A 26870-nucleotide genomic window follows, 5' to 3' on the forward strand; every position below is an offset into this window, starting at 1 on the left:
GTGAAGTGGGAAGATCCTACCTCCTGAGGAGCTGGGATCACAGGCATGCGCCACCAAGCCTGGCTAATTTTGTATTTTTAGTGGAGACGGGTTTCTCCGTGTTGGTCAGCCTGGCCTCGAACTCCCGACCCCAGGTGATCTGCCCGCCTCGGCCTCCCAGGGTGCTGGGATGACAGGTGTGAGCCACCGTGCCCGGTCTGGAGTCATCTCTAGTTTCTGACAGTCATCCTCTTCACAGCGCGGAGGTTGTCTGTGCCGTGGGTTCCCTGCAGCTTTTCTGTTGACTGTGGGTTGCCAGTCTGTCCCTGCATCTTTCTCACAGTCCCCTCTCCTTCTGCCCCCAGCGGCTAGCCTTGATGTACCGAATGCAGGTTGCAAATATCGACAGGTTTGAAGAGAAGCTTCGAGCAGCTGAAGATGAGCTGAACATCGAGGGCAAGGATAGGATTCCGGTTACCTACAAGCGAACGGGATTCTTTGGAAAGTATGTTGGACATTGTTAAACCCAGCTTGGCTTTGTGCTGTGAGAAACATTGCAGGCAAAAATCTCAAACTATCTTTGCCCGTAGTTCACTGAGCTCTTGTGGGAGGGTTAAATAAACATAGACGTGAATGATACAATGCCAGGAAATTTGCAAAGATAGTCAACCCTGGGTACCTGCGTATCGGTGGGGGATTGGTTCCAGGACCTCCCGAGGATACCGACATCTGCAGATGCCTAAGTCCCTGATGTAAAATGCCAAAGTATTTGCATGTAACCTAGGAACGTTCTCTGATGCGCTTTCAGCCATCTCTGGATTGCTGTAATACTCAGTACCCTGTAAATAATGTTTTGGTGGTAGTTGTACTTTCTTGTTCAGGGAATAATGACAAGAAGTTTCTGCGCACGTTCAGTCCAGGTGCGATTTTTCAGTCTGTGCTTGATGGAACATGCAGAGGTGGAGCTGTGGATACGGAGGCCGGCGGTTCGCGAGTCTGTTGGAGTTTGTCTCGTCGCTTTCTTCGGTTGTCTGGCGTGTCTGAACTCACATTCTTGTTTAATTTTTGCTGATTATGTTGTCTCCTGAGGGCGTCCCAAACGGTCAGATGAAGGGTGCAAATGCTGGAGATACCCAGTGACCTAGCCAGTCTTGGGCAATAACGACATCCAGGTTTTCTAGTTCATTGTGTTTTGTTTTCAGAAGTAAGCGATCAGTTTCAGTTGGCAAGGCAGGATGAGCCCAGCAGTAGACAAACTTTGATCCTGCCCTGCGCTTGCTCTTCTACAGAAGGGTGGAAACCAGAGTGTGAAGTTCTCACTTGAGTGTAGAGGGAGAAGCAGACCTGGTGGGAGCTGTAGGCATTTATGGGCCATGGGCCCCAACACAGGGTCCTTCCTAGGAGCAAATGAGGGGCCAACAGATACTGAAACCAGAGAGGTTTATTCCCTTGTAGTCTCTGAAGATGTAGGATGCCAGTGACTGGCAAGTAGTCCTTTGATTAAAATGCACCTCTAGCTGTGTGCAGTGGCTATGCCTGTAATCCCAGCACTTTGGGAGGCCGAGGCAGGAGGATCTCTTGACCCCATGAGTTCTAGACCAGCTGGGCAGCTTGGAGAACCCCCATCTCTACAAAAAAAAAAAAAAGATGCACCTCTGATTCTACAACCCAGCAACTCCAGGAAGATGAGTGCTCTGAGGCTGTGCTTCTCGTGTCTTTGTAGGTCGATGATGCAGAGAAGATGGAGGGTCAGGGCGGCCCCTCCTTCAGGATGAGGGCTAAAGTCCTGGGATTTGAGACAGGGTTTCACTCTGTCGCTCAGGCTGGTGTGCAGTGCACAGTCTCGGCTCACTGCACCCTCAGCCTCCCGTGATCAGGTGATTCTCCCACTTCAGCCTCCTGAGCAGCTGGGACTACAGGCGCATGCCACCATGTCCAGCTAAGTTTTTTTTGTATTTTTAGTAGAGACGGAATTTCTTTTTTTTTTTTTTTCTTTTTTTGAGATGGAGTCTCATTGTGTCACCCAGGCTGCACTACAGTGCCATGATCTTGGCTCACTGCAACCTCCGCCTCCTGGGTTCAAGGAATTCTCCTGCCTCAGCCTCCGGAATAGCTGGGATTGCAGGTGCACACCACCATGCCTTGCTAATATTTGTATTTTCTTTAATAGAGATAAGGTTTCACCGTGTTGGCCAGGATGGTCTTGAACTCCTGGCCTTGTGATCCACCCGTCTCAGCCTCCCAAAGTGCTGGGATTACAGGCGTGAGCCACTGTTCCCGGCCTGGGATTTGCTTTTTACTGCTAGACTGATCTTGCCTTGCTGATTGAAACTGATTGCCTACTTTTGAAAACAAAATATACTGAAAATAAAAAACCCTGACTGTTATTGTCACAAGGCTGGCCAGATCACTAGGTATTTCCAGCCTTTGCACACTCAGTCTGACTGTTTGGGAAGCCTTCATGAAAGAGCATGGCAAGAATGAAATGAGAGAACCCATTTTCACATCATCTGCATCTGTGCATCAGTCCCAGGTGCAGGGATTACTCCTCTAGTTTTCGAAACCTTGCTGCTGGTGGTTCTGACTTAGAAATGTGTGTCTGTCTCATGACGCCATCTGACCCTGCCCCTGCCTCTTTTTCTTATGGTAGTGCCCTGTACGCCCTGGGGATGACAGCGGTGGGTCTGGCCATCCTGTGGTACGCTTTCCGCCTGGCCGGAATGACCGGAAGGGAAGGTGGATTCAGTGCTTTTGTAAGTTCTATAAATTAGAGCTCTCTGAACTTAGTCTCAGGATTTTTCTGTTTGTGTTTGCTGAATACTTTTCCCATAAGCTGTAGGATAGGTAAATAATAGAGTGAAAACCGTGGCAGAGAGCAGCCTAAAGCCATCATTTGGTGGAAGCCAAATTCCCATGGCTTTGTTTCCCAGGCTGGCTGCAAGGCGTCTAGTGACCAGCATTGCCTGAGGGCCTCTCACTCACTGTGGTGCCTGAGCCAGGTGAGTTTTACAAGGCTGCTGAATCTGGATTTTTCTTTTCTTTTCTTTTTTAAACAAAGTCTTGCTTTATTGCCTAGGCTGGAGTGCAGTGGCATGATCTCTGCTCACTGTAACCTCCGCCTCCTGTGTTGGAGCAGTCCTCCTGCCTCAGTCTCCTGAGTAGTTGGGACTACAGGTGTGGACCACCATGCCTGGCTAATCATTGTATTTGTAGAAACAGGGTTTTGCCTAGGGAGGCAGAGGTTGCAGTGAGCTGACATTGTGCCACTGCACTCCAGCCTGAGACACAGCAGACTCCGTCTCCAAAAAAAAAAGAAACAGGGTTTTCCCATGTTGGCCTGGCTGGTCTCGAAATCCTGGGCTCAGGTGATCCGCTCACCTCAGCCTCCCAAAGCGCTGGGATTACAGGTGTGAGCCACCAGCCTGGCCGAATGCACATTTTTCAATGATCAGCTGGCAAAGACTTTGTTCCTCTTTGTTTCCTACTAGCTAAGAAACTGAGGAATTTAAAAGGTTGTCTTTAAAAGAACAACCTTAGACCGGGCACTGTGGCTCACAGTTTTTGTAGTTTTAGTGGAGATGTGGTTTCATCATGTTGGCCAGGCTGGTCCCAAACTCCTGGCCTCAGATGATCTGCCCTCCTTAGCCTCCCAAAGTGCTGGGAGCCACTGTGCCCGGCTGGGGATAATGGTCTTTAAGGTCAGTAGCTAGTCAAGTCTCTTAGTAATTAATGACGTCAAACAAGTTTTCCTTGTATGCCTGAAGACCGACCCATGTGCCCTGTCAGTCTGACTCAAGGGGAGCCAAAGGGTTCCTGGGATGGAGACGTGGGGCGGGGGCTTGGAGCAGCTCAGGTGCGTGGGCTGAGCCTCCTGCATTGTGTTGCTGATTTCCTAGCTTTGCACAGCTCCTTGTACTTCCTTCTTTCTGCACAGAATCAGCTTAAAATGGCTCGTTTCACGATTGTGGATGGGAAGATGGGGAAAGGGGTCAGCTTCAAAGACGTGGCAGGAATGCACGAAGCCAAGCTGGAAGTGCGAGAGTTTGTGGATTATCTGAAGGTGAGAGCCAGCGCTGACCAGGAGGGAGACGTGAGCAGACAGATGACCTGCCTGCTCTCCCAGAAGGCGTTTTGTGGGGATCAGAGCCTTGGGACCCGGAATTCCATCGATGATATGTTGTGGGTTGGTGGTGGCCTCTCACCTGTCCCATGGTGCCTGTTCAAGCAGCAGCGCAAGCTCCATGCACAGGGTTCAGCCAAGGGGAGGGTGCTGAGGCCCACGCCTGCTATGCCATTAGCCATCCTGGATTCCTGGCAGAGCTCTGTGCTTTTCCCAGAACCACGTAAACCCCATACGGAGTTCGTGGCAGTGCATGACCTGCCTTTCATTTGCGCCACTTCAACATTCTCTCTGAGGGCGTGGTGTGGTGGATCATGCCTGTAGTCCTAGCACCTCGGGAGGCTGAGGCAGGGGGATTGCTTGAGCCCAGTAGTAGGAGATAAGCCTGGGCAACAGTGAAACCCTATCTGCAAACAATGTTTAAAAGTCGCCAGGCGTGGTGGCACATGCCTGTATGGTCTCAGCTGCTGGAGAGGCTGAGGTGAGAAGGGGGCTGGAGCCCAGGAGTTTGAGGCTGCAGTGAGCTATCATGGCAGCCACTGCATTCCAGCCTGGGTGATGCAGCAAGACGTTACCTTTAAAAAAAACCTGAAACCGCAAGTCGCCAGTGTCACATTGTCTACTGCCATCCAGAGCCCGGAGCGCTTCCTCCAGCTTGGCGCCAAGGTCCCGAAGGGTGCGCTGCTGCTCGGCCCCCCTGGCTGTGGGAAGACCCTGCTGGCCAAGGCGGTAGCCACAGAGGCCCAGGTGCCATTCTTGGCAATGGCCGGCCCGGAGTTCGTGGAGGTCATTGGAGGTAGGTGTTGTGGTTGGGGGCTGTGGATGGCTCCTTTCACACATCCTTCCTCAGGCAGCTAGACTGAAGGGGAAGCAGGTGGGCGGGGAGGAGAGAGGGAAAGCGAGGCTTGGCTTAGAGGAGGTGTCTGCGGCGCACATGATGTCTACTTTGAAACTGCTCTCACTTGGGCCTGTGAGCCAGTACGGTGTGTGTGAGCCTTGAGGGGCTGCCAGGGGCCCCCGGGAGCAGCTGCTGTGTGTCTCTTTGGAGGGCTGAGGCTGGTAGGTTGATTCATCTTTGGGGGACACCTTTGTCTGGCCCAGGCACAGGAAGAGGCTCTGTCTTTCATCTGCCCATTTCCTGGTTCTCTCTGTCCCCTCAGGCCTTGGTGCTGCCCGTGTGCGGAGCCTCTTCAAGGAAGCCCGAGCCCGGGCTCCCTGCATCGTCTACATCGACGAGATCGACGCGGTGGGCAAGAAGCGCTCCACCACCATGTCCGGCTTCTCCAACACCGAGGAGGAGCAGACGCTAAACCAGCTTCTTGTGGAAATGGATGGTCAGTGCCTGTGCGCCCCGCGCCCCCATTGCACCATCAGAGGCTTCTGATGTTCTCAGGACACTCATTTTCTGGGTAGATGAAGCTGTTTACATTTATTGTTCCAGCGTCTTAAACTAGTGCTTATGAGACGTGGTTTGTCCTGAGTCCCTGGTGTCTGCTGCCCCTGTGCCCCTGCATGCTGCAGGTGGAGATGATATGAGAGCACACACTATCAGCAATTCGTAACTGGAGAGCAGTCGGTGGAAAAACTGTCATCATTGTGCTGTGCTCAGCAAACACAGCTGCGGTGGCTCACGCCTTTAATCCCAGCACCTTGGGAGTCTGAGGCTGGTGAATCACCTGATGTCAGGAGTTCATGACCAGCCTGGCAATTTGGTGAAACCTTGTCTCTACCAAAAATACAAAAATCAGCTGGCAGTGGTGACACATGCCTGTAGTCCCAGCTACCCAGGAGGCTGAGGCAAGAGAATTGCTTGAACCCAGGAGGTGGAGTTTACAGTGGGCTGAGATCACACCATTGCACTCCAGCCTGGGTGACAGAGGGAGACCCCATCTCAAAAAAGAAAAAAGAAACACAGATTTTAATTTTTAAAAAGCAAGGTCAAGGCAATAGTATAAAAGAAAACTAGGATTATAAGTGGTTTGTCAGATGTAATTTTTTTTTTTTTTTTTTTTTAATTACAGTCTTGCTGTGTCACTCAGGCTGGAGTGCAGTGGTGCGATTTTGGCTCACTGCAACCTCTGAATCCTGGGTTCAAGCTATTCTCCTGCCTCAGCCTCCCAAGTAGCTGGGATTACAGGTGCCTGCCACTATGCCCAGCTAATGTTTGTTTTTTGAGCTGGAATCTTGGTCTGTGCAGTGGTGCGATCTCAGCTCACTGTGTCCACTGCCTCCTGGGTTCAGGCGATTCCCCTGCCTCCACCTCCAGAGTAGCTGGGACTACAGGCCCCCATCCCAATGCCTGGCTCGTTTTTTGTATTTTAGTAGAGACGGGTTTCACCCACCCTGTAGTGCGGGGATTACAGCCACTGTGCCCAGCCCTATTTAATTTATTTTTCATTTAGTAGTTTGTGTTTTTTTTTGAGTCTGTCGCCAGGCTGGAGTATGGCGGCACAATCAGCTCACTGCAGCCTCCACCTCCGGGTTCAAGTGAGTCTGTCTGATTGTGTGGCCATGTCTGTCTCTGTGCCACGTGGGGAGGGTGTGACACTGGTTAGGGCGCCACGGCCGGGCACCTCTTGTGTGACTCCTTGAAGATGGCTTCTGGTCCGGCTTTGACAATGTTTTTCTTTTATATGGAGCTGACCCAGTAAAAGTGACATGGAATTGTTTTTTTTTTCTGAGATACTTTGCAGGGTTATTTTTTGGGGCTGGCTTTTGTTGTAGCAAAATGTCCAGGTAGCCAGGCTTGCTGTGCATGCCTGTGTTCGCGGCTGTTGGGGAGGCTGAGGGAGAAGGAGTGCTGGAGCCTAAGTTAGGGGCTGTGCTGTGCCGTGGGCTTCCTGTGAGCTGCCACTGCACTGCAGCATGGGTGAGGCAGCCCGACCTTGTCTCTAGAAACAATTTTAAAAATACATTAACGTAAACTGGCCATGTGGATGGATCATTCTGAAGTTTATCGTAAACTGGCCGTGTGGATCATCCTGAAGTTTTATGTAAACTGGCCGTGTGGATCCTTCTGAAGTTTTACGTAAACTGGCCGTGTGGATCATTCTGGAGTTTTACGTAAACTGGCCGTGTGGATCATTCTGAAGTTTTACGTAAACTGGCCGTGTGGATCCTTCTGAAGTTTTACGTAAACTGGCCGTGTGGATCATTCTGGAGTTTTACGTAAACTGGCCGTGTGGGTCATTCTGAAGTTTATCGTAAACTGGCCGTGTGGATCCTTCTGAAGTTTTACGTAAACTGGCCGTGTGGGTCATTCTGAAGTTTATCGTAAACTGGCCGTGTGGATCCTTCTGAAGTTTTACGTAAACTGGCCGTGTGGATCCTTCTGAAGTTTTACGTAAACTGGCCGTGTGGATCATTCTGGAGTTTTACGTAAACTGGCCGTGTGGGTCATTCTGAAGTTTATCGTAAACTGGCCGTGTGGATCCTTCTGAAGTTTTACGTAAACTGGCCGTGTGGATCCTTCTGAAGTTTTACGTAAACTGGCCGTGTGGATCATTCTGGAGTTTTACGTAAACTGGCCGTGTGGGTCATTCTGAAGTTTATCGTAAACTGGCCGTGTGGATCATTCTGAAGTTTATCGTAAACTGGCCGTGTGGATCATCCTGGAGTTTATCGTAAACTGGCCGTGTGGATCATCCTGAAGTTTATCGTAAACTGGCCGTGTGGGTCATTCTGAAGTTTTACGTAAACTGGCCGTGTGGATCATCCTGAAGTTTTACGTAAACTGGCCGTGTGGGTCATTCTGAAGTTTATCGTAAACTGGCCGTGTGGATCATTCTGAAGTTTATCGTAAACTGGCCGTGTGGATCATCCTGAAGTTTTACGTAAACTGGCCGTGTGGGTCATCCTGAAGTTTATCGTAAACTGGCCGTGTGGATCATTCTGGAGTTTTACGTAAACTGGCCGTGTGGATCATTCTGAAGTTTTACGTAAACTGGCCGTGTGGATCATTCTGGAGTTTATCATAAACTGGCCGTGTGGATCATCCTGAAGTTTTACGTAAACTGGCCGTGTGGATCCTTCTGAAGTTTTACGTAAACTGGCCGTGTGGATCCTTCTGAAGTTTTACGTAAACTGGCCGTGTGGGTCATTCTGAAGTTTATCGTAAACTGGCCGTGTGGATCATCCTGAAGTTTATCGTAAACTGGCCGTGTGGATCATTCTGAAGTTTAACGTAAACTGGCCGTGTGGATGGATCATTCTGAAGTTTTACGTAAACTGGCCGTGTGGATCATCCTGAAGTTTTACGTAAACTGGCCGTGTGGGTCATTCTGAAGTTTATCGTAAACTGGCCATGTGGATCCTTCTGGAGTTTTACGTAAACTGGCCGTGTGGATCATCCTGAAGTTTTACGTAAACTGGCCGTGTGGGTCATTCTGAAGTTTATCGTAAACTGGCCATGTGGATCCTTCTGGAGTTTTACGTAAACTGGCCGTGTGGATCATCCTGAAGTTTTACGTAAACTGGCCGTGTGGGTCATTCTGAAGTTTATCGTAAACTGGCCATGTGGATCCTTCTGGAGTTTTACGTAAACTGGCCGTGTGGATCATTCTGAAGTTTTACGTAAACTGGCCGTGTGGATCATCCTGAAGTTTTACGTAAACTGGCCGTGTGGGTCCTTCTGAAGTTTAACGGCGTTGAGTACCTTCCCACCGTTGAGCACCGTCACCACCATCCACCTCCAGAACTTTGTCCCCTCTGAGCCCTCCCCATTCTCCAACCCCAGCCTCTTGCAGCCTGTGTCTGTCTGTCTCTGAGTTCGACTCTTCTAGGACCTTATAGAGCCAGAGACCCACAGTGTTTGTCCTTTGCTACTCATCTTCTTTCACGGAGCAGAGCATCTTCGGGGCCCTCCATGCTGGGCGCGGGTCAGGATTTCCTTTCTCTTTGAGGCTGAACCGTACTGAACTGTGTGTAGGGCCGCGTCTGTTTATTCGCCCATCCGTGGACATGTGGGCTGTTGTGAATCAGGCTGTGTTTACAGGGGTACAAGCATCTTTTCAAGTCTCTGCTTTGTAAGATTTCTTTTTAATTTTAATCAGAATTTGAGTTGCATTTTAGGTGTTGTAGATGAGGGAGACGTTTTTCCCCACGTGTTCTGGCTCCAGGACAGCCATTCACTTGCCGTGTTCTTTATTGCCCGTGGCTTCCTGCTTGGGGTTGTGTGTTAGCCGGCACATGCACAGTCAAGTTTGGATTGTACTCGGCTGAGTGGGACTTTTTCACCTTTGATTGTGAGGTAATTTTAGACTTACAGAAGCATCGGCACAGTAGTCAGAGTGTTCCTTTATGCCTTCCTACAAGCACCTCGAAGGCTGACTGTGGTGTACATGGTCTGCTGGTCCAGGCCACAGTGTCCACAGACCCAGCCACGGGTGCCTCCGACCCCCAGGACACAGTTTCCGCGACTGCCCCGCAGACCCAGCCGCGGTGCCTCTGACCCCCGATGTGGATGTTCGGTCTCCTTTATTTCCTCCCATCCTGTGTCATTTCTTGGTCTTGTTTTTTTGTTTTCTTGAGGCAGGGTCTTGCTTTGGGCCCAGGTTGGTCTTGAACTCCTTGGCTTAGGAAATCCTCCTGCTGCAGCCTCCCAAGTAGCTGGGATTACAGGTGGGCTCCACTGTTTCTCCGTCTTTGTCTTTGGTGGCTGTGACACTTTGTACAGGCCAGTGACGTTAAGGAATGTCCTCTCTGGAGCTGTGACACATCCTCAGCGTCAGGTCGAGCAGTGCATTTGGCTGGACCGGTGCAGCAGTGCTTGTGACACATCCTCAGCGTCAGGTCAAGCAGTGCATTTGGCTGGACCGGTGCAGCAGTGCTTGTGACACATCCTCAGCGTCAGGTCGAGCAGTGCATTTGGCTGGACCGGTGCAGCAGTGCTGTGGTGCACCCTGCAGTTTGCAGTGTCACCGTGCCTGTAGCTGCTGGACTCTGCTGAGGGCTTTGGCCTCGTGCTGTCTTGCGTCTCTTCTGGGTGCCCTGTGTTTCCATCTGCCTCTGGACTGCTGTGAAGTCAGATGGACTGATGGCCACGCAGGTGTTCCGTGGGCTCTGCAGGCTCCGAGGGTAGAGGATCAAAGTGAGATTCCCGACTGCCTAGGACGCAGCGCAGTCGCTAAGGTGTTTGCAGAGAACACTTCATGTCTCTCCTGCTGCTTGTCTCCCGCACCTCATCTGTCTGTCAACACGCTGGTTCAGGAACTAACGCGTGAACAACTGAGACCTCAACAGCGGCCTCTGCACACAGAGCAAATGGTCCTGGGAATAGAGTTTTCAGAGAACAGAGTGTCTTCAGAGACGTGGGGTGAGTCGTTCAGATTCTGCGATGTCTGAGGTGTCACTGAGGAGACACCTTCTCAGAAATGGGTCCTTAAGGGACCCCACTGCCTCTGCTGGGGAAGCTGGCCCTGCGCCTCAAGCAGAGATCACCGTGGGTTTCAGAGGCCTCTGGATCCCCAAGCTTGCTGTGCTGTGTCGCTGTGGAGCATCTTTATGTGGCCTGTTTGGTGCTGTGTGGCCTTCAGTGTGGCTCTGACCATTGCTTCTGGAGGCTGCTCAAGGTGGTGATTTTGGGTTTTGAGGAAATCTACAGCACACCTTGGGTTTGGGCCTGAGTCTTAGGATCCTCTTGGGCTGGGCAAAGCAGGTGGCTGGGCCATGCTGGCTGCGTGGTGTGGACTGTGAGTCTGCGGCCTTCCCTGTGTTGACCAGGCGCCCTTCCAGGGGACTATGAGGAAGCTCTGAGAAGAGGCCCCACTGCCTCTGTCTCATGGATCCCACAGGGCCACAGACGTCGTTCACTCTGCTTGGGGTGCTTTTTGCACTGAAGACAGAGGCCACCTTTTCGGGTGACTTGAGCCTACCGGCAAGCATTTATCAAGCAGCCTTTTCCATGGAACCTCTCTATGCTACTGTAAGAATAGCTGCTTCCGTCCCCGGATTTGTTGAGGCCTGGGAATCACTGACTGAAGGCCTCTTGTTGAGCTGTGCCAGCACTAAACAAGTCCCTTTATGCAAAGCTGCAGCTGTGCACGCTCAGCCCCGCTGAGGTCCCAGGCCGGGCTTTGTTGCTTCTGCGGGGAAGAGTAGTTTCTGTTCATTGACATGCACAGGATGGGCGTGTGCTGTGCCAGTCGTGGGAAAAACACCAAGGAAAAGGAACACCCGCCTTGTTGGTCACGTCAGCTGGGCCACAGTGGTGTCCTACAGACCCCAGACCCCCTTGGGAGGCCTAAGTCAGCATTGGAGGCTGCTCCAGCAACGGACATCCAGGTCCCGGCTCCTGTGCTAAGAAGTGATGGGGAGCAGGAGCTCTGACTGCACGCTGGAGCCGCGGACGCCAACAGTGCACACAGCCTTCCCTAAGACATGGGCAGCCCCAGATGGCAAAGCCAAGATGGCGGCCCCTACCATGCAGCCACACACAGAAAAGGCTGCTGTGAAAATGTCATGCTTCAGCTTTTTTTTTTCTTCAGAGACAGGGTCTTGTTCCATTGCCCAGGCTGGAGTGCAGTGCCACCGTCGTAGCTCACTGTCCATTGCCCAGGCTGGAGTGCAGTGTCACCGTCGTAGCTCACTGTCCATTGCCCAGGCTGGAGTGCAGTGTCACCGTCGTAGCTCACTGTCCATTGCCCAGGCTGGAGTGCAGTGCCACCGTCGTAGCTCACTGTCCATTGCCCAGGCTGGAGTGCAGTGTCACCGTCGTAGCTCACTGTCCATTGCCCAGGCTGGAGTGCAGTGTCACCGTCGTAGCTCACTGTCCATTGCCCAGGCTGGAGTGCAGTGTCACCGTCGTAGCTCACTGTCCATTGCCCAGGCTGGAGTGCAGTGTCACCGTCGTAGCTCACTGTCCATTGCCCAGGCTGGAGTGCAGTGTCACCGTCGTAGCTTGCTGCAGCCTCCACCTCCCAGGCTCAAGTTCTTACCCTGTCTCAGCTGCCAGGCTCTGTGTTTTCGGCCTGTGAGAAGTCAAGTCATCAGCCATGTGTGCATGGCGGTGGTTGCCATGGGGTCTTTCATATCCAGTGTGTGAACTCACCATGTCTAAGCACTGAATGAGGCCCTGGGAAGCCAGGATCCTGGTCCCAGTGTGACCCTGGAACACCCCTACCCCTGTCCTTAATGTGGCAGTGAGTGTGTCGAGCACACACTGCCCTAGGAGCTGTGCTAATCCATGATCTTATTTTAAGTTAGCTTCTATGTGAAGTGGGAGGTTGGTCAGGCTCGGTTTCTGCCTGTGGAGAAGCGCTGCAGCCCCACTGGCCTCAAACGCTGTCTTCTCTCTGCTGAGTTCTGCTTGCACCCTTGACAGAGTGGCTCACAACAGCCTCTGCCTCCGCCTCCCAGTATCAAGCGATTCTCCTGCCTCAGCCTTCTGAGTAGCTGGGACTACAGGTGCCTGTCACCATGCCTGGGTAATTTTTTTATTTTAGTAGAGATGGGGTTTCACCATGTTGGCCAGGCTGGTTTCAAACTTGTGACCTCGGGTGATCTGCCCACCTTGGCCTCCCAAAGTGCTGGGATTACAGGTGTGAGCCACTGTTCCTGGCCGTCAGTGGATTCCTTTAAAGCAGACCCAGAGTTTTGAATCTTATGATCTCTGAGTACATTTTTTTAAATTCAAAGAAATATCACAGCATTATGTAACACCTGAAAATTCTTATGGGCATCCATTCAGGTGTTCCCTGCAGCTTCGTAAATCTCATTTTGCTGTTGATTTTTTCACATCAGGGGCCAGTCAAGGTTCACATACACCAGGGGTCAGTGATTGTTTCTGAACTCACTTTTTTTTTTTTTTTCCGAGACGGAGTTTCTCTCTCTCTCACTAGGCTGGAGTGCAATGGCACGATCTCGGCTCACTGCAGTCTCCTCCTCCTGGGTTCAAGCGATTCTCCTACCTCAGCCTCACAAGTAGCTGGGACTACAGGCACGCACCACCATGCCCAGCTAATTTCTGTATTTTTAGTAGAGATGGGGTTTCACCTTGTTGGCCAGGATGGTCTCGATCTATTGACTTCGTGATTGGCCCGCCTCGGCCTCCGAAAGTGCTGGGATTACAGGCGTGAGCCACCGCACCTGGCTGGACTCACTTTTAAATTCTCTGATGAGAACCGTCAAGCCTGAAACCCAGGGCCTAAGGCCAGGTGTTAAAAGATAAAATGTTTCACCTCATAGCCTAAATCAAGCTATTAAAGATGTTACAAGGTCACAATAATAATGACAGGGCCCGGCAAGTGGGGCTGTGGGAACCAACAGTGAGACCGTGAGACCCTGCAGGGTGCCACGGGAGCTCCAGGAGAGCCTCAGACCCTTCTGCGTCTGTAGCCAGCCCCAGGGAAGGCACTGCTGTTTTCAGTTGTCTAATAAGCGAATTCCTGTTCCTTCTGGTGATACTAGCTGAGAGTGATGAGGGCAGGTTCACAGCTCAGCTCCCAGTTAAGGAGGACAGAGCTGTTCCTTTCTCGCTACGGCTCGGGGTGGGGGATGCCTCTCCACTCCTGAGTCCTGAAGGGGAACCTGCAGGGAAAATCTGTTGTTTCAGAAGCCCCACCCTCAGGGCCACTGTCTTCTCTGTCCCCTCAGGAATGGGAACCACAGACCATGTTATCGTCCTGGCGTCCACGAACCGAGCCGACATTTTGGATGGTGCTCTGATGAGGCCAGGCCGACTGGACCGGCACGTCTTCATCGATCTTCCCACGCTGCAGGTCAGAGCCGGGACCCCAGCCTCTCCCACTCTGCCTGGGCCGCCCTTGCTCTGGTCGTGAGTGGTTTGGCCTCTCCTTTAAGTTGAGTCTTGGTGTGAAGCCTGCCACAGCCCCACAGGTGCTGGTGCTGCCCACTGTGCCCCCACATGGGCCGCACATGCCCTGGCAGACCTGTCCACCTCCTGCACCCACTGCTCTTGGTTTTGCAGTTGTCTTTACCTGCTGTTGGCTCCTCTTTTATCCTGGGTATCAGTCTGGGTTTTATAGCAAATCCTTTCAAACAAAATCCAGGAGGAAAAAGAGTGGGAAGCTTGATTCTTGCATGGCCTCACTCCCTTCCATCTGGAGAGTGGACTCTGGGGACATGGACTGTGCAGCTGGCCTGAGGGCGGGGGTGGGGTAGAAGTCATGAGGCCTCCTCTCTTACGGGGCTCTGGTTGGACATTACTCCTCTTGGCCAAAGGGCCTTGGTTGTGGCCTGAGGGAGCAGGAATTCCGCTCATGGAGGGGAGGGTTTGGAGAGTGGGCCTCATGGTCAGCTGGTGGGGAGCGGGGTTGGGTGCACACAGGCGGCTGCGATGATGCCTCAGCAGGTGCTTGGCCTCTGTTGGGATGGAGGGTGCAGAGGGGAGTGGAGACCCTTCCAGAGTTGGGATGGAGAGTGGAGGGGCGGAGCAGAGGCCTTTCCCTCTGGGACACTGCTTCTCCAGGGGAGGGCAGCTCCTGTGTTTCTTGACTGTGTAAGAAACATTTTACATCAGGATTTCAATGCATTTAACGTGTGGGAATTAGAAGTTTTGCAGAATAAGCTGTTGGTTTGTGTGGCATGCTTCCTTAGCTATTCCACTAGAGTATTTTTCTTTTAATTTTTAGAGAAAGGGTGTCACGCTGTCACCCAAGCTGCAGTGCAGTGCTGCAATCACCACTCACGGTAGCCTTGACCTTCAGGGCTCAAGCTGAGTAGCTGGGACTACTACGGGCGTGCACCACCATGTCCCACTAGGTTTTTTGTCCCCCCCTCACCCCGCCCGCCCCCAGCTGCGCAGGCTGGAGTGCAGTGATAAGATCTCGGCTCAGTGCAGCCACTATCTCCCAGGTTTAAGTTATTCTCTTGTCTCATACTTGCAAGTAGCTGGGGTTATGGGCACCTGCCATCATGCCCAGCTGATTTTTGTATTTTAGTAAAGATGGGGTTTCACCGTATTGGCTAGGCTGGTCTTCAACTCCCGACCTCAGGTGATCTGTCTTGGCCTTCCAAAGTGCTAGGATTACAGGCGTGAGCCACCAGGCCCAGCCATCCAAGAGCATTCTGTTAATGTTTAAATTGCTGCTCCTGGCTGGGTGTGGTGGTTCATGCCTGTAATCCCAGCATTTTGGGAGACTGAGGCAGGTGGATCACCAGAGGTTGGGAGTTCGAGACCAACCTGACCAACATGGAGAAACCCCATCTCTACTAAAAATGCAAAATTAGCTGGGTGTGGTAACACTTGCCTGTAATCCCAGCTACTTGGGAGGCTGAGTCAAGAGAATTGCTTGAACCCAGGAGGTGGAGGTTGCCGTGAGCCGAGATCACACCACTGCACTCCGACCTGGGCAACAAGAGTGAAACTGTCTCAAAAAAATGAGAAATAAGGCCGGGCGCGGTGGCTCACGCCTATAATCCCAGCACTTTGGGAGGCCGAGGCGGGTGGATCACAAGGTCAAGAGATCGAGACCATCCTGGTCAACATGGTGAAACCCCGTCTCTACTAAAAATACAAAAAATTAGCTGGGCACGGTGGCGCGTGCCTGTAATCCCAGCTACTCAGGAGGCTGAGGCAGGAGAATTGCCTGAACCCAGGAGGCGGAGGTTGCGGTGAGCCGAGATCGCACCATTGCACTCCAGCCTGGGTAACAAGAGCAAAAAACTCTACCTCAAAAAAAAAGAAATAGCAAAAAAAAAAAAAGAGAAAGAGAAATAAAATGCTGCTCATGCCTGTAATTCCAGAACTTTGGGAGGCTGAGGCACCCTCACACTTGAAGCCAGGAGTTTGAGATTAGCCTGGCCAATTTGGCGAAACCCGTCTCTACTAAAAATACACAATTTAGGCAGGCATGATGGCACACACCTGTCTGTAATACCAGCTACTTGAGAGGCTGAGTCAGGAGAATGGCTTGAACCCAGGAGGCCGAGGTTACAGTGAGCTGAGACCATGTGTGCTGCTGCGCCCCAGCCTGGGTGACGGAGCGATGCCCTGTCTCAAAAAAGAAAACAGCTCTGCTTGCAACTCACAGCCGGGTGGGTGGTGACTGATGGTAAAGAACACTGATTTAAAAACCAGTGGTGTCCGCAGGCCTCCCAAGTGGGGCTTGTCCTTAGGGCAGATGCGTCGGGGACACCCCGCCTCTCCACAGACATATGTGCCGAGCCTGCAGCAATAGCTGGGTGTGAGCCCAACGGTCTCTCCTGCCCTGGTTCTCGCAGGAGAGGCGGGAGATTTTTGAGCAGCACCTGAAGAGCCTGAAGTTGACCCAGGCCAGCACCTTTTACTCCCAGCGTCTGGCAGAGCTGACGCCAGGATTCAGTGGTATGTTCTCAACCCGCAGCCTGGGCAGTGTCACGTGTTGAGAGCAGGTGATGTTACATGCATGCACGGCATCGGGGCCTCCTATAGGTAGGCGCTGCCCCTTCTCTGGGGCCCCTGCTTGGTATAAGCCTGCGTGGGAGCCAATACGTGTGTGGGGCAGCAGAGGTCCGGAAGGCACCCCGAACTCCTTCCTCCTCCCCAGGGGTGGGAAACCAGATGGGGGTTCTGGGTCTGTGTTGACTCCAGGGATAGTGAGACTCATGTTTGTGTGCACACAGTGAGCCATCATCCAGGGCGCTTCCCGTCTGACTGGGCGTCTTACCTCCCTGCACCAGGTGGTGCCAGCAAACCTCCTGCCTCTGACCCTCACAGTCTCTGTCAAGTCGTAGAAATAGAAATTGTACATTGCCGGGCACGGTGGCACACGCCTGTAATCCCAGCACTTTGGGAGGCCGAGGCGGGTGTATCACCTGAGGTCAGGAGTTCAAGACTATCCTGGCCAACATGGTGAAACTCCGTCTCTAAAAAAATAATAATAATAAAATTTTTTAAAAAATCAAACATCGGCCGGGCACGGTGGCTCAAGCCTGTAATCCCAGCACTTTGGGAGGCCAAGGCAGGTGGATCACAAGGTCAAGAGATCGAGATCATCCTAGTCAACATGGTGAAACCCCATCTCTACTAAAAATACAAAAAATTAGCTGGGCACGGTGGCGCGTGCCTGTAATCCCAGCTACTCAGGAGGCTGAGGCAGGAGAATTGCCTGAACCCAGGAGTTGGAGGTTGCAGTGAGCTGAGATTGCGCCATTGCACTCCAGCCTGGGTAACAAGAGTGAAACTTCGTCTCAAAAAAAAAAAACAAAAAAAAATCATACATCAAGATGTTTTTCTGTGGTCTTTCATTTTAAAAGTTAATGTAAACAAAACTCCCATCTGTTACGACATGAACTTCCCTTTTGATGCTTTTTTAATGCCTTTCACTGCAATGTTGTGGATATTAGAGAGCCTATAATCTCTTTCCTATCAGTGCTCAGGAGCTGTTAGGTGGAATCAGTCACAAGATGGTGTGTGGACCTGGGCTTTGGACGGGAGATGGGTGTCAGGCGGAATGACATGGGCGGTTGTATGTGTCCTCTGTGGAATGGCCTCAGTGGAACGTGGTCCGAGTGCTTGCCGTTCTCTCTAGCTCTGCTCCTGGCACAAGCCCCCGGGCCTTCTCTCTCCTGCACATTCCCACCAGCACTCCTGGTCTCTTTCCCTCTCTGTTCTTCCCTGCTTTTTTGAGACAGAGTCCCCTTCTGTTGCCCAGGCTGGAGTGCAGTGGCGCGATCTCGGCTCACTGCAGCTTCCACATTGCGGGTTTAGTGATTCTACCGCCATGGGCTCCCGAGTAGCTGGGATTACAGGCATGTGCCACCATGCCCAGATAATTTTTGTATATTTAGTAGAGACAGTGTTTCACCATGTTGCACAGGCTGGTCTCAAACACCTGACCTCAGGTGATCCCCCCCATCTCGGCCTCCCAAAGTGCTGGGATGACACGTGTGAGCACCGCGCCCAGCTGCTTTGTTCTTCCTTGAGGGCCCCTTCTCCTCTTAAGCTGTGATAGATCAGAACCTCGCCCCCCCATGCCTGCCCGCCCCCACGCCTGGCTGCTGTTTGTGTTGACAGGGGCTGACATCGCCAACATCTGCAATGAGGCTGCGCTACACGCAGCTCGGGAGGGACACACGTCCGTGCACACGCTCAGCTTCGAGTACGCCGTGGAGCGCGTCCTTGCAGGTAAGAGGGGCGTGCCCTTGAATAATGCTGTTCTTAGCAGGGCTTGAACCCTAGAAATACCCAGGCAGGTATTTAGAGGTGAGGTGGTCGGGGCCAGATATGGCCTGGGCGTCCTGTCATTCAACAGCAGGGAACCATCACACGGGAAGGAAACAGGTTGCGTTTAAGTGTGTATAGCTCATGTCTTCATACAACATAGTTTTTCTTAGTTTAAAATATCACGTATTTACCTAAGAGTAGACAGACTCATCTGACAGAAATATAAAAATGCTTTGCCAAAGAAAATGAACAGAAAACATTATAATAAAATAAAATGCTCCCCCCGCAAAATAAAAATAATAATATACAAAATAACTGGGGCTGGGCGTGGTGGCTTATGTCTGTAATCCCAGGATTTTGGGAGGGCCAAGGTGGGCGGATCACAGGGTCAGGAGTTTGAGACCAGCCTGGCTAATATGGTGAAACCCCGTCTCTACTAAAGATACAAAAATTAGCTGGATATGGTGGTGCACACCTGTAATCCTAGCTACTCAGGAGACTGAGGCAGGAGGATTGCTTGAACCTGGGAGGCCGAGGTTTCAGTGAGCTGAGGTCACTCCATCGCACTTCAGTTTGGGCAACAGAGCAAGACTCTGTCTCAAAAAAAAAAAAAAAAAAAAAGCCAGGTGTGGTGGCTCACGCCTGTAATCCTAACACTTTGGGAGGCTGAGACAGGTGGATCACTTGAGGTCAGGAGTTTGAGACCAGCCTAACCAACATGGCAAAACCTCGTCTCTTCTAAAAATACAAAAGTAGCTGGTCATGGTGGTGGGCGCCTGTATTTCCAGCTACTCAGGAGGCTGAGGCAGGAGATTCCCTTGAACCCAGGAGGCAGAGGTTGTGGTGAGTCGAGATAGTGCCACTGAACTCACTGCTCAGTGCCGGGTCTGAGGAGAGCAGGACCACACTGGGAGTCAGAGGTACTGGAGGTTTCCGTAGCTGTGGTGGTGATACCCAGACGTGAGCAGTCGGCCATCTTCTCATTGAATGATTCAGACACACACCGTCACTCAAGACGGATTGAACATTTGAAAAGGGAAGTGGTTCTTGCCGTAAGGAGCATGAACCTCCCTGGCGAGCTGTCCCTGAGAGAACCAAGTTCCCTCACTCTCAATGTGAGTGACGCCCTGGCACAAACACGCCTCTCGTGGACTCCCAGGGCTGCAGCTTGGGAAAGCAGTAGGTCCCTGAAGAGGATGGGTGTGGGGGCAGCTGCTGTGCCAGAGATTGTACAGAACATGCCGTGGCTTCTCCCCGACAGCTCCGCAAGTGAAAAGGGCTGGCAGGCACTGACCGTGTCTTACTAAAGGGCGTTTTTGTGTAACCATTTACTTTTATATGGAAATTGGTAAGCTTAGTATCAAAGCTGAACGGAGTAAGTGGGAACTACAGGCCAGGGAGGATGTGGCTCACACTGGTGATCCCAGCACTTTAGGAGGCCAAGGGAGGAGGGTGGCTTCAGCCCAGGAGTTGAGGCTCCAGTGGGCTGTGATCACAGCACTGCTATTTCGCCTGGGCAACACTGACTCCAGGAGAAGAAACGAAAATACTGAAAGGACACCATCTCAAGTGTGTGATGCATTGAGTGGGTGCTCTGCATTCATCTTTAGTGTGGACAGCCTGAGCTAAACTGGGGTCCAGTGCCTGGTGGCCAGCAGTCCTGCGTTCAGGGAGATGAAGGCGCAGTGTGTGGTAGGATGCGTCTTTGATCCAGGGAGCAGCCTAATGTCCGTCGTGAGTCCAGGAGTCCCTCCCGGAAACTTGCTCACATTGGCAGACGCCCTGCGCCTCTTGTCTGATTCGCGTCCAGGTTATGCCTGCCTGACCATCACTCTGGTGCTGGAAGCCTGCCCTGTGTCCCCCGCGTCCCCGAGAAAACCCAGCCTGGGCAGCCCCTGGTTCTTCCTTGTGGCAGGTACAAATTCAGTCCCCACTGCAATGGGAAACAGGTTCAAAGACTTACTAGTCGCAGATCCTGGGCAGGGAGGGCACCAGGAGTGGGGACAGCCATCGTCCATCCCCAGATCCCACGAGGCAGAAGTGAAGGTTTGGGCAGAGAGAAGAGGGTGTGGCAATGAGCCGTTTGCACAGGGAGTGGGGAGCGGTCAGCGCAGGTTCACGGGCAAATGCCTGAATGGTCTGATGAAAGGAAGTGCAGGGAGCATGGGGGCCCAGGCTCCCAGCGGGAGAGACGCCTCTGAGTGCTCATCTCTGGTAGGTGGCATGGGCGTCTCGCATGGTGTCCTTCTGGTGCCCAGGCTGCAGGCTCGGCTGTGCTGTCCGTCAGACTGGGCTCTTCCCCTTCTGTTGTCAGCCTGCCAGCGCTCACCCATTCTAGAAACGTTGATTTCCAGTAAAGCCGGCCTCTAAGTCCTGTGGTCTTGTGGCTTTGTGCATAGTCCTGTAGCCAGCTGCAGTTGAAGTAACTCATCGGCTACAGTGAAGTGCTGGTGGAAGGTCCCAGTAGCATGGTACTGAGTGCTCAGGACCATGAGCGGAATCAAGTTGCACAGAATGGAAACTTACAGATATGAAGCCTCACCAGCGAGCTGAACAGGGGAAATTTAATGCAAACATTTGTCCCTAGCTGGCCTGTAATCCCAGCACTTTGGGGCTGAGGCAGGAGGATTGCTTGAGGCCAGGAGTTCGAGACCAGCCTGGGCAACATAGCAAGACCCCAAGACCCCATCTCTTAAAAAAAGGAACATTGCCAGGCATGGTGGTGAAGCACACCTCTGGTCCCAGCTACTCAGGAGGCTGGGGTGAGAGAATTGCTTGAACCCAGGAGGTTCAAGTGACAGTGAGCCATGATTGTACCATTGCACTCTAGCCTTTTTTTTTTTTTTTTTTTTTTTTTAAGAAACAGCAACAACGCTGTCTCTTAAAAAGCCTTGTCCCTGAGGCAAAAGGCCACCGAAGGGATGAGTGAAAGCCGTAAAGAGCCATAAGTAACAGGCAAGAGCTGCCCCGCCAGGTCTGAGGGGAGAGGGAGAGTAAGCAGGAGGCCCGTAACTCGGAGGAGACCTCTGCCCATCCTGCCAGGGAGAAAGTCAGAAGCTGCTGTCTGTGACCCCTGCCCTGGCCCTCCGGGTCCCTCAACCCTGGGGCAGGAGGAGAGGCTCTTCAGGAGGGTTGTGCTGGCTCCTAAAAGCAGCAGCAGCAGCAATTTCGATGATGGTGACGTTTATGGAAGAAGAAATCACGACGTCCTTCCACAATTTCGATGATGGTGACGTTTATGGAAGAAGAAATCACGACGTCCTTCCACAATTTCGATGATGGCGACGTTTATGGAAGAAGAAATCACGACGTCCTTCCACAATTTCGATGATGGTGACGTTTATGGAAGAAGAAATCACGACCTCCTGCCACAGCTTTCACCTGAAGAGCGTCCCTTTGAGTCGGGGCGTCCGAAGCAACGACTGCAGTGAATTTGGGGCAGAGCTACAGGAGACAGACCTGCAGAGGGGGTCTTGCTTTGACTCCACGGGGCAGGGGCAGGAGCAGGGCCTGGCGGGGGAGAGGGCCAGGCCTCAGCTCACACCCAGGCATTTTTTCAGGGACTGCCAAAAAGAGCAAGATCCTCTCTAAGGAAGAGCAGAAAGTGGTCGCGTTTCACGAGTCGGGCCATGCCTTGGTGGGCTGGATGCTGGAGCACACGGAGGCCGTGATGAAGGTGGGTCTTGGCATGTGGGCGTTGGGCGTCGCTGGCTGACATCCCGCCTGTGTCTGTAGGTCATGTGAAAAAGCCTGCCACTGTCATGATCCAGGGAGCAGGAAGCACAGTGGGAGGTGACTCCCAGGTGATGGGCCGGAACTCGGACATGGGGACAGGAGTGGCCTGTCCCATTGGAGCGTGGTGCTGCTCCTCGGGTGACTCCAGGAAGATCACTCCTCCCAGTGACGTTTCACTGCCTTTGCCTGTCTTAGCCTGTCCACCCCAAAGTGACTTCTGACTTGGGAAAGAAGTGAGTTGAACGTACATTTAAAAATACTACTCTAGGCCGGGCACAATGGCTCACTCCTGTAATCCCAGTACCTTGGGAGGCCGAGGTGGGTGATCACGAGGTCAGGAGTTTGAGACCAGCCTGGCCAACATGGTGAAACCCTGTCTCTACTTTAAAAAAAAAAAAATGCTCTTGTAGGCAGCTGTGAACTCGATGGGAATTTATTCTTACGAGATGTTGACGTTAACAGCCAGCTTCCCTAAGACCTGCCTGAGTGCTGCCAAGAGGAGGTGGCTGTCCAGAACACAGTGGAGCCGGTGCAGGCCGGGGCTCGCCTGAGAAGGCAGCAGTGCTGTGCTCCCACCTCAGGGCTCGCTGCAAACAATGCACACCGTGTAGCCGCCGGCCAGCTTGGTTAATCCGTGCGGGTCCCTGTTACTGATTCTCGGGTGTGAGTTACAGCACAGCAGGGTGTTAATCTGAGTTCCCTGCACATCCCAGGCTCCCAGCAGGGCTGAGGCCAGCATTTGCGGACCAGGTATGTGTCACTGCAGTTATGGGGCCAGAGCCAGGCCTGGTGGGCGAGTGGACACTCAGCTGGGGGCCCATTTATGGCACACTGAAAACCCAGCAACGAACATAACATTTTTTTTTTTTTTTTGAGACGGAGTTTCGCTCTCGTTACCCAGGCTGGAGTACAATGGCGCGATCTCGGCTCACTGCAACCTCCGCCTCCTGGGTTCAGGCAATTCTCCTGCCTCAGCCTCCTGAGTAGCCGGGATTACAGGCACGCGCCACCATGCCCAGCTAATTTTTTGTATTTTTAGTAGAGACGGGGTTTCACCATGTTGACCAGGATGGTCTCGATCTCTTGACCTCGTGATCCACCCGCCTCAGCCTCCCAAAGTGTTGGGATTACAGGCGTGAGCCACCGCGCCCGACCGTTTTAACACAGTATCTCAACAAGTCAAAATTAATGCAGGGGCTTTGGGAGGCCACGGCAGCTGGATCACTTGGTCAGGAGTTCGAGACCAGCCTGGCCAACATGGTGAAACCCCGTCTTTACCAAAAATACAACAATTAGTTAGGCGTGGTGGTGGGTACCTGTAATCCCAGCTACTTGAAAGGCAAAGGCGCAAGAATTGCTTGAACCCAGCCGGGAGAGGCTGTGGTGAGCCAAGACCACGCTACTCCACTCCAGCCTGGGTGACAGAGTGGAACTCTCTCTCAAAGGGGAAAAAAAAAAGAATTTGTACTTTATTTGTTGGGCAAAAGTGAGATAGTCACACTGAAGAAGTCAGTCTCCTTCCCAAGGCTCAGTGTCCTGCGAGGGAAAGGTTGTGAATGGACTGTTACGGCTTTGGTGATTATTGGGATCATCACTGCAGCAGTTACTCAGAGCCACCTTTTTGTTTGAGATGGGGTCTTTCTCTTTGTCTCCCAGACTGGAGTCCATTGGTATGATCACAGCTCAGAGCAGCCTCGACCTTCTGGGCTCAAGTGATGCTCCCGCCTCAGCCTCCTGAGTAGCTGGGATTACAGGCATGCGCCACCATGCTCAGGTAATTTTTGTATTTTTTGTAGAGAAGGGGTCTTGTTATGTTGCCCAGGCTAGTCTCGAATTCCTGGGCTCAAGCAGTCCGCCGGCCTCTACCTCCCAAAGTACTGAGACCACAAATGTGAGCTACCACGCCCGGCTAGCTTTAGGTTTTAAAGCAAGCTTTCTCTCGGGATTCTCAGAGCACTTAGATGTGGTCGTCTTGCTGCCACAGTTCTCAGAAACAGCAGCTGAGCCAGCCGAGGACCTGCCCCTGCCCCGTCTCCCTCCATCTCCCACACAGCAGTTCCTTCTCATTGGGTTAGTGTGTTGGCCCCAAGCTGACCTCCTGGCACACCTGATGTGGGGGTGTGGGGAGCAGCAGAGGTGAGGACAGTCGCTTCTCCCTGGCATCCCATTGCTACTGGACCCTCGGTGAGGGGTCAGTGCAGTGGCCGTTGGAGGCGTGACTTGTCCTTGGCCTCTCAGCTGTCTTCTCAGGGCCTGGCACCTGGTCGTGCATGAGGAAGACACTCCCTGGCTGTGAACCGGCTCCTGTGGTTGGGAACCCACTGTCTTTGTGGGCTGGCCGTGTGTAGTGTTAGGGTCCTTTGTTGTAAATGGTACAGATTTGCCTTCCTGCTGTGAGACGCTCTGGTGACGGAGTCTCTTAGTCTCTCCCACAGCTTCCTCCTCAAAGCCCACGTCCTGCCTGCTGACCTGGCCGTCTTGCCCTTGTGCAGGTCTCCATAGCGCCTCGGACAAACGCTGCCCTGGGCTTTGCTCAGATGCTCCCCAGAGACCAGCACCTCTTCACCAAGGAGCAGCTGTTTGAGCGAATGTGCATGGCCCTTGGGGGCCGGGCGTCAGAAGCACTGACCTTCAACAGGGTCACTTCTGGTGAGGAGCAGAGTGGCCACCTGGGCCTGCTGTTTCCACAGCAGTCTCCCTTCTGTTCCAGTACATGTGATGGGGTGAATCTGGTGTAGGCATAGTTTTGAGTTGTATTGAGTATTTTTAAAAGATAAGTTGTGTTCATGGGAGATTTGGAGCCAAGCAAGAGTTTTTAGACAATTTAATTAGACAAAAACTTAACGTAGATGCTGACTCTAAAGACATTTAATTGGTTAATTATTGGTAATGTGTACAGGAAACGGAATGAAATTGACGCAGCTTGACAGTTCTCAAGCTGTTACTTCACTGGGATGTGCTGAGCTGGAGGGTCCTGGGACCCCTGGGCTCCAGGTCTTCAGGTTTGCCTCACATAGGCCAGGCTTATGCTTGAGAACTGCCTTGCAGTGAGCTCTGATGCACCCCCCATTCTAGATTTCAAAACAAAGAGCATTTCTGAAAGTTTAAGGTGCTCTCTTAAGGAACAGTGGCGAGGTGCCAACGTCCTCGCTGTCCAGCTTCATGGTGGGATTCCTTGGGAGGAAATGGATGGGGAGGCACAGTGCAGCCCTAGGGCTCTGACCGGGATGCCTGGGCCAGCGCGGCTCTGTGCCTGCAGTGCTGAGGGTCCCTCTGTCTTGACCACCCTTCAGGGGCACAAGACGACCTGAGGAAGGTCACCCGCATTGCCTACTCCATGGTGAAGCAGTTTGGGATGGCACCTGGTATCGGGCCCATCTCCTTCCCTGAGGCACAGGAGGGCCTCATGGACATCGGGAGGCGCCCCTTCAGCCAAGGCCTGCAGCAGATGATGGATCATGTGAGTCTGTTCTGGCCTTGCCACTGTGCTACGTGCTTCCTGGGAAAGGAGTTCCCCGGGTTTGCCACATGAGGGCCGCCCACGGCTACCCCATCTGAGCTCAGCTACAGGACCCACGTAGCTTTCTTCCTTCTGGGCTCTGCGGTAGCTCTGACCTGTGGAGAACATAGATGCTCCTGATGAAATTACAGATGTGAATCCGGGAAGAATATCAAATAAATGAGCGAGCGATAGAGCCAGGCCCACAAGGCCTTCAGACTGGGCCAGGAAGGGCCGGCTGTGTGCCTGTGAGGCAGCTGTGGGTGTGAGTGGTGGGTGGGCAGGCATGGGGTGGCCCTGCTTTGCTGGCAGGGGTCACAGGGGCAGGAGACCTGCTAGACAAGGAGTCCTGCCATCCTGGGAGGGGAAAGGCCATGTTTTCCAGCCCTGCGTTTCTTTTCTGTGCTTTGGTGCTGGAGTCAGGCAGCCAGCCTTGCCCCTGACACAGTTTCCTCCACTCACAGGAAGCAAGACTGCTGGTGGCCAAGGCCTACAGACACACCGAGAACGTGCTGCAGGAGAACCTGGACAAGCTGCAGGCGGTGAGGCCCCAGCCCAGCGGGGAGGCTGCCACGCCTCACAGATTCCTCCCAGCATCCACATTCCACATGGTCCGAGAGTGCAGAGCGCACTGGTCCATGGGAATTCCGCCTTAGATTTCCGAGAGTGCAGAGCGCACTGGTCCATGGGAATTCCGCCTTAGATTTCCGAGAGTGCAGAGCGCACTGGTCCATGGGAATTCCGCCTTAGATTTCCGAGAGTGCAGAGCGTACAGGTCCATGGGAATTCCACCTTAGATTTCCGAGAGTGCAGAGCGCACTGGTCCATGGGAATTCCACCTCAGATTTTCCATACTTTGATCATGAACACATCACGGTGCTCCCTCAAGGTAGGAGGAAGCTGCCACAGCGTCTCCTGCGCCTATTACCTGGCATTGGCAGCTACCAGTATTTTGTCAGTTGGGTTTAATCTTTTTCCAGCTCTTAAACTTTCTTCTTGAACTTTTTTTTTTTAAATAAAGTTTGGGCACCAGGCGTGGTGGCTCACGCCTGTAATCCTAGCACTTTGGGAGGCCGAAGTGGGTGGATCACCTGAAGTCGGCAGTTCAAGACCAGCCTTGCCATCATGGTGAAACCCTATCTTAAAAAACTAAATAAATAAATAAATAAAATAAAATGAAGTTTTGGCTGGGCACAGTGGCTCACGCCTATAATCCCAGCACTTCGGGAGGCCAAGGCAGGCAGATCACGAGGTCAGGAGCTCGGGACCATCCTGGTCAGCGTGGTGAAATCCCATCTCTACTAAAAATACAAAAAACAATTTGTATTTGGGTCTTGGTAACTGCTGCTTAGAACTCAGGAGAGGTGAATGGCTCTCGGCTCTCTGTCCCATGCTGTGAACAGATAGGTAGGCACGGGAAGGGCAGTTGTTTC

The 26870-nt window shown here is 52.5% G+C and overlaps 1 protein-coding gene across 8 annotated transcripts in view; it reads left to right on the forward strand.

The window, feature by feature from the left end:
* Positions 1 to 26870, forward strand: part of SPG7 (SPG7 matrix AAA peptidase subunit, paraplegin) — a 45984-nt gene that overhangs the window by 16755 nt on the left and 2359 nt on the right. For 2 of the 8 annotated variants that reach the window (XM_054248551.2, XM_008990569.5), the window contains exons 5-16: positions 345 to 484; positions 2630 to 2732; positions 3914 to 4039; positions 4733 to 4895; positions 5260 to 5433; positions 13691 to 13815; positions 16280 to 16382; positions 18054 to 18164; positions 21764 to 21879; positions 24431 to 24587; positions 25232 to 25398; positions 25902 to 25979. In XM_054248551.2, the coding sequence (XP_054104526.1) occupies positions 345 to 484; positions 2630 to 2732; positions 3914 to 4039; positions 4733 to 4895; positions 5260 to 5433; positions 13691 to 13815; positions 16280 to 16382; positions 18054 to 18164; positions 21764 to 21879; positions 24431 to 24587; positions 25232 to 25398; positions 25902 to 25979 (1563 nt within the window). Of the gene's footprint in view, positions 1 to 344; positions 485 to 2629; positions 2733 to 3913; positions 4040 to 4732; positions 4896 to 5259; positions 5434 to 13690; positions 13816 to 16279; positions 16383 to 18053; positions 18165 to 20013; positions 20717 to 21763; positions 21880 to 23594; positions 23713 to 24430; positions 24588 to 25231; positions 25399 to 25901; positions 25980 to 26870 lie in introns of those variants that run through there. The other 6 variants (XM_078358008.1, XM_017969079.4, XR_013530314.1 and 3 more) reach the window with 5 other exon arrangements.

This window comes from Callithrix jacchus, chromosome 20 (genome assembly GCF_049354715.1).
Source record: "Callithrix jacchus isolate 240 chromosome 20, calJac240_pri, whole genome shotgun sequence".
Classification (NCBI taxonomy): Eukaryota; Metazoa; Chordata; class Mammalia; order Primates; family Cebidae; genus Callithrix; species Callithrix jacchus.